This window comes from Vicia villosa, linkage group LG3 (genome assembly GCF_029867415.1).
Source record: "Vicia villosa cultivar HV-30 ecotype Madison, WI linkage group LG3, Vvil1.0, whole genome shotgun sequence".
NCBI lineage: Eukaryota > Viridiplantae > Streptophyta > Magnoliopsida > Fabales > Fabaceae > Vicia > Vicia villosa.
In genome coordinates, this window is record NC_081182.1 from 87,303,188 (window position 1) to 87,317,153 (window position 13,966).

The 13,966-nt window shown below is 36.6% G+C and overlaps 1 protein-coding gene across 1 annotated transcript; it reads right to left on the bottom strand.

Annotated features, from left to right (window-relative positions):
* Nucleotides 1-10,798: 10,798 nt before the first annotated feature.
* LOC131656272 (LOB domain-containing protein 12-like) lies at nucleotides 10,799-11,540 on the bottom strand. The gene is made up of 2 exons (XM_058926015.1): nucleotides 11,308-11,540; nucleotides 10,799-11,215 (listed from the first exon to the last, which is right to left on the bottom strand). Exons 1-2 carry the CDS (start codon nucleotides 11,464-11,466, stop codon nucleotides 10,829-10,831), a joined length of 546 nt encoding a protein of 181 aa, XP_058781998.1. The 5' UTR covers nucleotides 11,467-11,540; the 3' UTR covers nucleotides 10,799-10,828.
* Nucleotides 11,541-13,966: the final 2,426 nt, after the last annotated feature.

Here is a 13,966-nt window from a genome sequence, read left to right on the forward strand (position 1 = left end):
AGATAGAAGCCTTCTTCAACAACTCCATTCCACTACCTGAACAAACTGGTGTTACAGATTCAGATGCTATGCCTTCTGTTCCATAATCTGATCCTTATGCCTTCCAAGCACAATCTCCAATTTTTTCATCCCCAAAGGCAGATGATGACAACTCTTTCAATGTTCAAACACTTCTTGCTCCAAGGTATGACTCATCACCTCCAAGAAACACCACTCATAACTCCAATACTCTTCCTCAGAATCCCATTGTATCCCTCACATCCTCATTCTTTAACAATTTCCCCAGCATTGGTAATCGTCTTCCCGTTTATCCTCGAACTACAACCTCATCTGATACGGTTAACCCCCATCAAGGCCTTTCTCTTCAATCACTTACAGCTCTACAAAAGCAAGGCATGGCTTACCAAAAATTCTGGGTTGATTACGTCACTGAACAAATTTGCCCACGGTTTCCAGGAACGATCCCTCCGGATCCCTCTCAAATTCATTTTCCAATACTACCATTATCTTCTGAGGCAACATCAGATGATGAACCATCTGTTCCTTAGTCTCTTCGTTCTATTTCTTTTGGTTCCCCCTTTCTTTTTGTATGTTTGACAAAAGGGGGAGAACAAGCTTTGACCAAAGCTTTGTTTTGTTTAAGTTCTTTGTACTTTATATGTAGTCCACTAGGACTTTGTATTACATGTAGCAGTAGTCCTCTAGGATCTTTTTGTTTGTGCACCAAAATATTGATGTAAATCATTTGATGTATTGATCCTCAAACATTAATCAAATACTGCTATCTAATCAACATGTGGTTCAAATGCTGTTAAATTCATTTACTATATATGAACTAACATTAAGGGGGAGCATTTGCCCTTTCAAAGTGTGCATCTTTTCAGGGGGAGTTTCAAAGTCCTTACTCAAAGAAACTAAAATAAAAAGTTTGTCACTATTCAAAAAGGGGGAGAATGTTGAAACATATTCTGTTAATGTTTTAAATATTACAAACTATTTTATCTAAGAAACTCCAAAGTGATTTCATCAATTTATCTTCATGGCCTATATCAAACAAAGATTTAAAATGATGATTCAAGACTGTACTAACAAAGAACAAAGCTTTAAGAACATATGGATTCTCAGAATTATGGTCCCAGAATTACTCCTTCAGATTTTTCATCCCAGAGTTACTCTCCAGAATTATGGTCCCAGAGTTACTCTTCAGAATTATGGCCCCAGAGTTACTCTCCAGAATTATGGCCCCAGGGTTACTCTCCAGAATTACTGTCCCAGAGTTACTCTCCAGAAGTATTGTCCCAGAGTTACTCTCCAGAAGTACTGTCCCAGAGTTACTCGTCCCAGAGTTACTCTTCCAGAATTACTTTGCCAAGAATAAGTCTTTGTTGAATTAGTCAAAATATCAGAATTTACAGCTTGTCAGTACTATTCTGAACCAAGACCAAGTCAAGCCAAGACCAAGTCCTACAAAGACAAAGTTGCCAGCACTTCTCAAATGAAACTCTCGGCACTTCCTTCTCACTTTGCTTTGCTCTATAAATACAAGACTTATGCTTTATTCTCATGTACCGAAAATATCCACAAGCATACAAAGAAAGCCAAAGTCTTTATTCACAAAGCAATCATACTCTCTATATATATTATCTTTAGCTCTCACTACCATAGAGTGATCAAAATATATTAGAGTCATCATACACATTTTATATTTAAAATACTCACTGCCATATGGAGAGTATTTAGGAATTTATTGTAAACCTCATAAGATCACAAAGTATATCATAAATATACAAACCAATCATTTTGTAAGCTATCTGTAAGCTATACCATTCAGAAGTGTAAGCCTGGTGAGGCTAAGAATACATAGAAGAAAAAGCTATTGTAAGAAGTATCAATAAAGGATAATCTCACAGGGTGTGGGGACTGGACTAACCAAGTTGGTGAACCAGGATAAGTTTTCTTGTGTTCTTTATTTACTGTCTTTTTCTTACATTATTCACAACTATATTTTATCACACACAATAACACTAATTACTTAAACTTCTAAAGTTATTACTAATCACTTTCTTCTTATCAAAGACAACCCTTTTAAATACTTATATAAATTTTAAAAGGGACACAATCCAACCCCCTTGTTGTGTCGTACCTTATTCCATCACAAGCAACTTCGATTTTGGAGATTGGGAGTGATTCAATCAATTCTGAGCATTGCTACACACTCCTTGAGGATCACTGAAGGTGTCTGGATCACTACTCGACATCAACACTCCCAGATTTGCCTCCATTGAGCCACGATATGTATGAATCTAAACTTATTCGATTGCTCTAATTCACATTGCATAAACATGTTTTGATTGTATAATCTTGTTTATTATGATGTGTGGATTGTTTCTGGTTGGATAATTGTTTGGTTGCGTGCATATACTGTGAAACGCCATTGTTGGGTGTTAGGTTTTGTTTTAGGGTTTTCGTATACAGGAACTTTTATGCCAAATTAAGACCATGGTTGAATTCGTGAGGCCTAGACGAACTCATAGGTGGCCTCGCGAAAGATTTTTGTGCATGTTTGGATGTATTCGTAAATGCAGGGGCTATGGCAACGGAATTCGTCCGTAGGTAGAAGATGCAGAACCTAAGGCGACGGCTGGAGGTTGGGGACGAAGTCGTGGCAAGCGGTGATTGGCCCAATTTGAATGGGAGGCGCGCGCTTTTGCTTTTGCTTCTCGCCCTCGTGTGTACAATGCTCCCTCAACCCACTAACCATCAGATTGTTCCAGCTTATGATCAAACGCACCTGGAGATGCAAGTCTACCATAGTCCTCCAGCCACCTGCCACATGGAATCAAAAGCTAAGTTTTTTTTTAATTTTTTTTAATTACATGATTACCTTTTATTTATTTTCTTTTTTCCTTTATTTATAATTTCTTCTTTTTTTCGTTTTATTTATTTTAACAAATTAGTTTTTACACAATAATTTTATAATTATTTATTTTTTATCGAAAACTCGATTTTTCATAATTCTATCAATAATTGTTTTTTTTAATATTAAAATTTAAATTTTCAAATATACTTTTAATCAATTAAATAATTAGGATGTAATCCAATAATTATTTAATTGTTATATTTAATCGAACTTTCAATTTTTTTCACCCTTTAATGGTTATTGAAAATATTAATTTATTGAAAATATTAATTTATTTACTTTTCATATTTTATTTAAGCCATTTGTTTTAACCCTGATTTATCCAGATAAATTAGGGTTGTCAATCTTTAATGCACTAACCTTTCTCTTCTTCATTCTTGATTTTTCAGGGTTGATCAAGAATTCGATGAAGGCTCGAGGCATTTGCATTAATTTGCCTCTTATTTTTCTTGCCCTTATTATTTTTCTGTTTTTTTTTTGCTTTCCCCTTCCCCGCAGGTGTTTATTGTAATAGCGTAGGATTTTATTTTTTCTGCCTTTTATTTCGCCGTAATATTAATTGCTGTGGTTAGTAATCCTAGGGAGTGCAAGCCTGTTAATTGAATTAGGATAACTAATTACAAGATAAAATATCTAAATTAACCACGTGATTGTGCCACACACACACCTTTAGAGTAACCCTTCTTGTTGCCTGTTGCCTTGTTGCCTTATTATTGTTGCCTTTAAAAATAGTCAAGTCCCTCGATTCCGAGGATACCTAAAGCAAATGTTGCCCTCAGTTCATTCATTATCAATTTTTTCCCTCGATGTTGCCTCGGTAAATGATGATTTGTCCCATTGCTAAGGTATCCTCGCCTGTTGCCTAAAGATTAAATGACTATTATATCCTTCCCTTAGACTACCTGCCCTCTTTATGGCAGGGACAGTCTTGTGGTGAACGATAAACTCGATGACCCTTCAACATCCAATAAAAGGACTTCCTACCCTCTTATGGTATGGATAGCCCTGAAAAGCTAAAAGAACAAATTTTTAACTTAAGGGTAATTACCTTTTAATTTCTTGCTCAATATTCAAATCTCAAAAATTCAAATTACTTTTCACACTTCCTTTTCAAACAATTTCAAAGGCTGCACTTATTTACAAGTTAAAGTCCTTTTTCAAATATGTTTTTCTTCTATTCGCACACTACACTTCAAATATTTTTGAAAACAAAGTGAGCTAAGCAATTAAGAGCCCATGGATAACCATGGATACAAAGGGTGCTTTAACCTTCCCTTTGTATAACCTACCCCTCGAACTCAAAATCTTTTTAAAAGGTCTTTTTCTGTTCTTTTAGCCTTTCTATAAATTGGATAAAATAAAAGTCGGCGGCGACTCTTGCTATCCGCAACATTTCTAAAAGTCAGTTCTCCCACCGTGTTACAGTTGTGTCTTATCTAGTCCACTTGAAGATGAAATACCATAACGTCACGTTGAACCAATAATGATATGCTCTTATTTATCCAGTCCAATTGGTGATTTATCTATACCATGACCTCAGACAATACCCAATTCCCAAAGAAATAAATTTGAGAATAAAGGCAACAAGAGTAGTAGGTAAAAACAACGGTAATCAGACAAAGAGATAGAAAATGAAGTTCCTTTGGGGTGTTTGGTATCTGATACGGAAGAATTGAAGGAAGTCGAATGAAAGAAGTAAGAGCATATTGTTCGGCACCTTCTAACAATCAAGCCTGTTTGGATAGTCCTATTCAACAGGAGTGAAATGCGATATCACTCTGACTCCTATTGACACGAGATGGAGACGGCAGAGGCTCTTGAATAAAAAAGTTAGTCGCTGTAGTAGTAAACTATTCCACTTCAGGGATTATACCAGATATAGTATTTTCAACTACCTCCAGGGCAGTCACTACAGTCGGTATTCAGACCCCTGGAGTAGAAGTAGGAGCAACAATAAGAACCGCCGACATCCGGCCAAACAAGCCAGTCGTAAAGGCCTAATCCTTGGTGAGCACAATAGCCTTATGCAACAGATTTATGTTATCTGTAAGGAACGAGTAACACTATAAAAGAAACGCCTCAGATCCCCATCTTCACCAAATAATTTTTGTCTCTTAGAATGATCAGGCGCACTGATAATCATATAAGTATCTAATCTTCTTTTATTTTTTTTTTAAAAGAGAGTACTTCATTAGGACCAAACCCTTCCTCATAATTGAGTCCTTAGTACCAGGCGCGCATATCCTCCTTCATTTTCACCTCCTCAGAAGATAGAGGAGTTAGCCCAAAATGGTAAGAAAGAATAGGGTGGTGGAAATACGCTCTAGACCAATACGTCTAAAAACTGCTTCTGCAAGAACGACCACATCCTGTCGGGGCCGAAGACAAACTAAAGGAAAGATGAGCTCCAAGAGTAATAGGTTTTACCAGTATGAAACATTCCAGAAAATTACCCCAGTCAGTTGTAAAATAGCCAAACCAAGCCACTTGGGGGAGAAGGAAGAACAATCCCAGATCTCGCGCGTCATCTTGAGAAGTACGAGATACAAAAAAAAGAGCCCTAGGGAAGGTTTCTAAGATTTATACCCAGCATATAGTTGGAACATCTTTATGAAAACCCAAGCTTTGGATGAAGTTGTGAGGGGGAAACTTTCAAATGGTTCATCACAGCCATCTCGAAATCAAAAAATAATATCCTTAACCTGGTTAAAATACACTCGTATAAAGGAATAAAACATCTCTCAAAAGAGAAGCATATCCTCTCCCCAAACCTACTGGGAGAATCAACTAATCTGAGGGGTCGCCAACTGTAATGTCAGATTTTGTCATAGCCTCCATGATATTCAAGACGAAAGGAGTCCAACCATTTTAGTGGCCACCCAATGGTATCTATTAGCATTAGCCGACTCAATTAACCGAAATCCCTTGCGAGCCAGTAAGTCACCTTTATAATGATCACCAGGGATAACCCAAGATACAACATCAAACAGCCCCTAGCACTGCAAATGACAAGAGACTTCAGCATTGATAGGTTCATGACGAGTCACTCCCTGGTCTATTTTGACAAATCTAACGGCAAGTTCCCTCCTTTGACTGACAACTTCTATTCTACCTCATTCAAGACAAAGGGAGGCATTCGCCCCTCGACAAGGTTTTCACCCCTATCAGGTTTTGCTAGAAATAGAGTCTCCGAAGAATACCTAGAAGGAACCTCGTCTGAAAGAGATTCTCCCGACGTTCCTTCCATTTTCAAATCATCAATCGAAGGAATAATTTCCAATTTAAAATCCCCATTGACAAAGAAAAAAGAATGTGATTCAGAGTCCACCCCCTTCTCGAAGAAGAAGAAACAATTCTCTCTCAATCACTCTCAAGGATAATAGGGTTATCGTTCATCGTAACGAAAATACAGTAAATGCTAAAATGAAAAGCTAAAGGGAAGAAAAGGTACCTCAAAATGTAAGGTCGAAGGTGATAAAGCAAAAAAATCCGAAAACCGAAGCTTTGAATGGGTGGTAACGGTTATTCTGGTAAAATGCACTTAGATAAGAGGAAGAGACTCAAAAGAAAAAAAAAGAAACTGAGCCTATAAGATTATGAAAAAGTTTCTCCATATTCCCTTTATCAAAAGGCAATTTAGCATATCAGATTGAATGTAAGAATTAAGCGTGGCCATGTAAGCAAATTAATGTGTTTTATTTAGAAAATTTCTTTATCAACCCCCATGTCTTCTTGGTCACCTCTGGTGAAAAACTCAAACTACCCCTAACTTCGGAAATGCATTTCCGAAATGCAAGAAAAAGGTGTTTTCGGAGATGCATCTCCGAAAGCGCCTTTTTTTTTGAAAAAATTGCCTTATTTCGGAAGTTCATTTCCGAAATACTGCGCGTTTTGCAGATTAAGCAAAACAGCCCCCTCCCCCTAATCATTTACCCTAATCATTTACCCAAACTCAAACTCTCTGCAAAAATTCTGCAAAAGCAAGTGTGAAGTAGCCAAACTCTTCTTCCAAACTCAACCAAACTCATCATTAAACACTAATTGGTAAGTTTCTCATTGTTTTTTCAAGTTTTAGATCCATTTGAATAAACTCTATTAGGGTGTTTAGAAACTGAAAAAATCACATTAAGATAGGTTATTACTGATATTAGGATGTTTAGTAGGCATAAAAATAGTTTTGGTTTAGGTTTTTGGGGTCTGCCATTGGAGGTTGCAGAGAAGTTCTGCGCAGGGGTGTTTCGGAAGTTCATTTCCGAAAACACCTCCATCCCAGTTTTCGGAAATGAACTTCCGAACTGTATCAGAAGTGCATTTTTTTTTGTTTTTTCATTTGTCTCGCATATTAATCGATTTCGATTGTTTACAGGAACATGTCAGGCAACCAACCATCACGCATCAGACAGGGTAGGGAGACCCAGACTGCGTCGGCTAGATGCGAGCGGGCGGCGGCGCAGCTGGCGTCGACACAGGGACGGGGGCAGGGCCGGGGACGACGTGTGCGAGTTCCTGTGGGCGACGGAGAGGGTACATCTGCTTCAGGATCTAGGAGTCGGCTGGCTCGGAGAGAGAGCCGTTGAAAATGGTGAACCACGCCCGGAAGATTTTCAGTTTGTTTAAACCAGCAGCTGAGTGGTTTAACGACCATGTGCGAGGTTCAGGGCTTAGCGGGCTCTGCATGACGGGGTACACCACCATCAGCACCGGCATGCAGGGGGCAATTGTGGAGCGCTGGCACAAGGAGACGTCCTCTTTCCACTTGCCGGTTGGGGAGATGACGATCACCTTGCATGACGTGCAGTGTCTTCTCCACCTACCGATTAGGGGGCCGCTGTTGCACCACTCCCGGATCCAGAGGGTCGAGGCCATTTAGTGGATGACGCTCTATTTGGGCATGGAGCACGAGGTTGCTCACTTTGAGTGCGTCACGACATCTGGGCCTCATATCCGGTTCACCACACTGAGCGCTTATTTTGAGCACCACCTGGACGCGGCGGCCGAGGTCGAGGAGGCGGGTGACGAGCTATTCACACAGTATCTCCGCGGCTGCGCTCTCCGGTGCTGCTACATGCATGTGGTAGGCGCTGCATGCTTTGTGGACAAGAGTGCAAGGTACGTCGATGTGACCTACCTCCGCTACTTCATGGACCTGGATACCGTTCACCAGTGGAACTGGGGGGCAGCTACTGTGGCATACCTCTACCAGAAGCTGAATGAGGCCTCCAACTGGAGGACGAGGCAGTTGGTCGGATCCTGCACACTACTTACGGTACGTTTTATTTTAATACATTATCGTATTTATTTATTTATTTATGTTTCGTATTTATTTTTAATACATTATCGTGTTTCTGTTTCAGAGCTGGATCATCTCCTACTTCTCCCGCATCCACGGCTTTCACATCGATCCTGCGTACGTGGACGCCATGCCCAGGGCCGCCAGATACGTTCTCCAGAGGGGGAACGATGCGATGGGACCATACCGTGGATACCTGGACCGCACGATGCACGACGACGTCACCTGGAGGCCGTTCAGCGACTACGCTCAGATTGTCCCCTTTGACGGCATTGCTCTATATTCAGGCTGGCTGGCATGCAGGACTACCATCATGGTCCGGTATCTCCCTGAGCGGTGCATGCGTCAGTTCAGATTCGTGCAGCGGATACCCAGGTCACCCTTTGAGGCTGCTCCCGACACAGTGACCCGAGTGCAGCTCACTGCCATATGGGAGGACTGGCAGCATCATGTGGTATCGCAGAAGTACCGTCTCACTCGGGTCACACAGGACTGGCACAGTGAGGAGGGATACGTCACATGGTTCTATTGGGTGTCACATCCTCTGCTGAGACCCGACGTTCCCGACGCTCCTAGGCCAGCACACGAGGAGATCCTGGAGAACTAGCAGGCCGAGGATGACCACGCCATTGATCTCATGCCGATCTGCCAGCGTATAGAGATGCTTGGGCGGGACGCGTTGGATCGAGGTGTCGTTCAGCAGGGCGGTCCAGAGGCTGTGGCTGTGATGGAGATGATCGTCACTGATGCGGGCCGTGCGGCGGGGTACAGGCGGCAGAGGAGGGCCTAGGGTGAGAGGGTTAGGCACACCCAGTAGTGGTCGGGTTTATTTATTTTTTGATTTCGGATTGTATCTTTCGCACAGTATTATTATTATTTTCGGCTTGTATATATTATTTGGATTTGATTTATCATATTAGTATTTTCAGTTTATCTGTTGCTTATTTTATTTGGCGTTTGCGTTTAATTAAAATGCGAGACTGTTAAGATAAAACATAAAAAAAAAAAAACACAGTTTCTGCATAATTCGGAAGTTCATTTCCGAAGACACCCCCCATGAGGTGTTTTCGGAAGTTCATCTCCGAAGACACCCCCCATGAGGTGTTTTCGGAGATGCACTTCCGAATTGTGGAAATTTTTTTTAAAAAAAAACGCTTCGGAAGTTCATTTCTGAAGCAGGAGTATTTTGGGATTTTCGCTGGGGGTGACCCCTATAGGGAGGTGGCTAAAGAAATTTTCTTTATTTATGGTTCAGTCAAATTAAACTACTGCGTTTTATAAATAAAAAGAAATATTTACGACTTTTTATCTCAAAATGATTATTTTTTTAAATATTAATATAAAATGTATTCTTATTTATATACTCATGTATTCTTATTTATTACTCAATCCGATTTTTAAAAGTGTCTTATTTAAGTCAAGTATAGTTCTTAAAAATAATAATCAAATATATTACTTGATAAATTTATATTATTTACTAAAATATTAGTATTAACTATAGTTCGTAAGTAGTTGACTAATATGAAAGCTAATGAATAATATTTTAGTATTGAAAGAATATGGGGCAACTTCTCTACTCATCACAAAAAGTTGGGTAATGTACCTCCAACCAATCACATAACTCCATCTAATTTAACACATTTAATTATTTATTAAAATACTACAAATATTTATTGTTTTCAAAGTATTTTATAAAGGAGGTAACTTTACTCAATTTTTTGTGTTGGGTAGATAAGAATTCACAAAAAATAATAACAAATATTGTATTGACGAGGTAAAAAAATAATTATTTTGAAACATAGAAAAAGTAAATATGAGATTGTTTTCATTTTTATTTTCATTTAACTATTTTATTAATTATAATTAATAAATATGTTTTTTAATAAATAATTAATTTATCATTAAATTAACTTATTTAATTTTTTTTAATAAAAATAATATTTAGATTGTATATTAGTCCAATCTTTAAATGAAACAATTTTGACTAAAAACTTTATATATATGTAGACTTAGGCTCTGTTTGGTAAGCCATGATTTCGAGCTTATAGCTTATGTCTTATGTCTTATAAGCTCATATAATAATTTAGAGCCGTTTGGTAACGGTGTTTTCATCACGAGCTTATAGCTTATTTTACTAGCTTATAGCTTATTTTCCAGACGCTATTTCAAATAGCGTTTTAGCTTATGTCTTATAGTTTATCATTTTTTCTTCCTTTTTTATCCTTATTATTTTAATTAAAATCAATTTTTAACTCTTATAATTTATTTTAATTTAAAATAAAATAAATATATATTAAATATCTTTTATGTCATTTTACATTTATAAGTTAATTGAACCGCTAATTTTACCAAACACTTCAATTAGCTTATAAGCTATCAGTCTCAACCATCCGCTATAAGCTATAAGTCATCAGTCATCAGCCATCAGTCATAAGCTATAAGCTATCAGCTAGCTTATCAGTCAACCGCTATTTTTACCAAACAGACCCTTAATTTTGAATTTTGAATTAATAGAAAATAAGATGGTTAAGGCAAGCAAAAAAAAAAGTCAAAAGCAATATTCTGAATAGACCGACATAGATGAAACAAAAGTTTAAATTTACGTTGAAATTAATTAATTAGCTGTCAAATTCAAGCCCAAAAGTCTCTCTCTTAAGAGGCTCAAAGTCTTGGTATACATTAGATGAGGAAGAAGAAGAAGAGGGAAAGTTAATATAGTGTGGAAGAACTCCATAGCAGTTACTATTTTCAGATAGGAGCATCAATCTGTCATCTTGGTCAACATATGTTGGTAATGTGTTGGAAACCGTAGCAGTAGAGTCTTGCTGCATCTGAATGCATAGAATCTCAGTTTGAGCCATTGCAAGTTGCATTTGTAATTGTGAAACTTGAGTTTGAAGATATGATATGGCTCCAACACATCCATAAACAGGATCTCTAACTCTTGCATTTGCTTCGTAAACTAAACTGTTCACTGCTTCTGCTCTTTGATTAATTGGAAGCTCCTGCAAAACAAATATACAAGTGTTACTTATGACATTCCAATATTACGTAAGTCATATATATTATATTTCCACATTTAACATAGATGTGAAACCTGGAGCATTTTGGTGACATTGCTAGCACCGAAGACCTTATGAACCATGGCGAACCTGCGTGGATCGTCGGAAGGAAAATAAGGAGCAAAGATACATTCTTGTGTGCAACGCCTTCTCAACAATTTGCAACAAGCACAAGGTGATGAACCTGATCCCATTTGAAAGATTTGAATACTAACAAAAGCAAAATGAAGCAAAGACTACGTTGTTGTTGAACCTAAAATTTTGTATTTATAATAAGGCAGTAAGATTTCAAGCTGTTGGCCTAATGTGGAATATTATGTTATTATTTGCTAGATGCACATGTCTTTCTTGTAAAGTATGAGTTGATAATAATATATTAACATTACGTTGATGTTTTAAGAAGAAATTAAAGTGAGAAACCAGTTATAATCTTCTTTAATTAATAGAGATCATATATAATATATACTTCACAATTCACATATTAAATTAAATAATATTTTGGCGGTGGTCAAACAACGCCTATGCGTGTGTTGGGTTGGCAATTCATGCAGTTGTGTGAATTTTACGTACACATTGACTCTTCAATTTTATATACACATAACGTATACTATACTTATTTATATACATCTAATTTGAAGTTTCACACTCAAATTATGATTAAGCTCTAATACAGCTGTAAGAATTGGAAGGATAGTATATAAAAAGATTTAATTAATTCTTTGCTTTAAGTCATTGGAATCCTAACATGGGCAGAGACTATCCCTTAAGATTAGGGTTGAATCAACGTGAATGTTTGTAGATTTGGGCGCTCACATAGAAACCATTTCTCTAATCTATACTTGCTTTATGTTCAATGAACTAGCTAGTATATTGCTTCAACTTAGTATAAATAAAAATAATAAGCCATCTTTAAATTATATGCATTCCTTGTTGAGAGTGAAAAGCTCAACTCCTTTCTCATTAGCAACAATGCCTATTAATAGGCTGCAATACAAATTAATTAACAGAACTCATAACCCAAAATTATCACAAGTCAGTTTAATTAGCAATCTCAGTTTGCATATCCCAAGCTTGTCTCTCAATCTGCAAATTAAATACAAGCTTAAGGGCTTGGTCATTATATCAACTAGTTGATCTTGTGATGATGGGTGAATGAGAAGTGTGCAATTTATTTGTATATCACTAATATATTCATATAATTATTAGCTTTGTTGCACACGAAGTAATATAGAAAACCTTTAATTTATGATTATTTGAGCATTGTTCTAAACAATATGCATTGATCTTATTTTATAATTTTTTTATCGTTGTTGGTTAAAAGATTGATAAACATTGCAAAACGGATCAATTGTTGAGCCATATGAGGAAATAACCCAAGACTTAAATGTTAAAACAATGTCAAATTCATTGGGCAAATTATTGCTCGAGACGCAAATCTGACCCAGGGAAAAAGTAGCATGTGGAAATAAAAATTCGTTGAGCGAATGGACCCTTGACCAACGAATCCAGAACAAAAATTTGATTAGAAAATTGACTAAATTCGATGGGCGAAATTACAACTCGTCTGACAAATTCTACGCAGCTCAGCAAAGCGGTTTGAAGATTATTTTGGCGGAAAATAACCCTAAACGAAAATTCGCTAGATGAATCAAAGCTTGCCCAAAAAGTTAGGACAAATTTTGAAATCTATAAATAGGGGCTTGGCTATAGTGTTTTGATATAAACTTTTAATTAGTTTATGTAGTTTAGTAAAATTTTCATTGAGAGAAATAGTGTTTGTACACTTAAGGCATGTCTAAATGGAATAGTAGAGGGTTGAGATATTGTTGTACTTTTAAACCTTCTACCTAGCTCCATTGTCATGTGTTGATAAGTTCTCACTTGTTGGGGGGTTTGATTTCTACATTATCATGTATTTTATGTATTTGATATGATCATGGTGTTATGAACTTTTTAATCCAACAAAGATATTTGATATTTACTCTTTTTCTTGTATACTTGTATCATGTTTCTATAGTTATAAGAAGTCGATAAGATATTTTCGGTTCATACCAAGGTTAAATCATGTTTATGTCTAAAATGACATAATTGTTTTTAACATAATATATAGATCTAGTTGATAAGAGAGATGTTGTTCGATTTATATATAAATAATCATCTTTCATGAATTAGAGTCTATAGATAAATCTAGACGTGATATTCACATATAATATTAAAAATTAATATTATTGTATTGTTTATTAGACTAAGATATCGTCAAATAAAAAAATACAATTGATAATATCGCGTGATGTTACTTCATACATGGATAAAATTGCTAAGTAATAAAGGATAATATGCATGTAATCTTAATAGTTGCAACATAACCTCACACTTTATCACTATATTATTTTATTTTACTTTCTTTTGTTTTATGTCAAAAAAAAATTTTCAAACAAAATCATTTTTACTTAAAATAGTAATCACTACATATAAGTTATATTTCTCCTTCTCTATGAATACAATACTTTTAATCCGATGTATGCTATCTTGACACTAGTTTTCTTCACTAGATACATTTACACCGTATACATGCAGTTGATTGATTTGGCTTGGCACATATTTTAAAGTGAGACAAAAAATTATTAAAAAACTGGTGAATACTAATTATGGTATAAATATACGGTGTAGTAGAATTGCTTTTGGAGTAGGAGA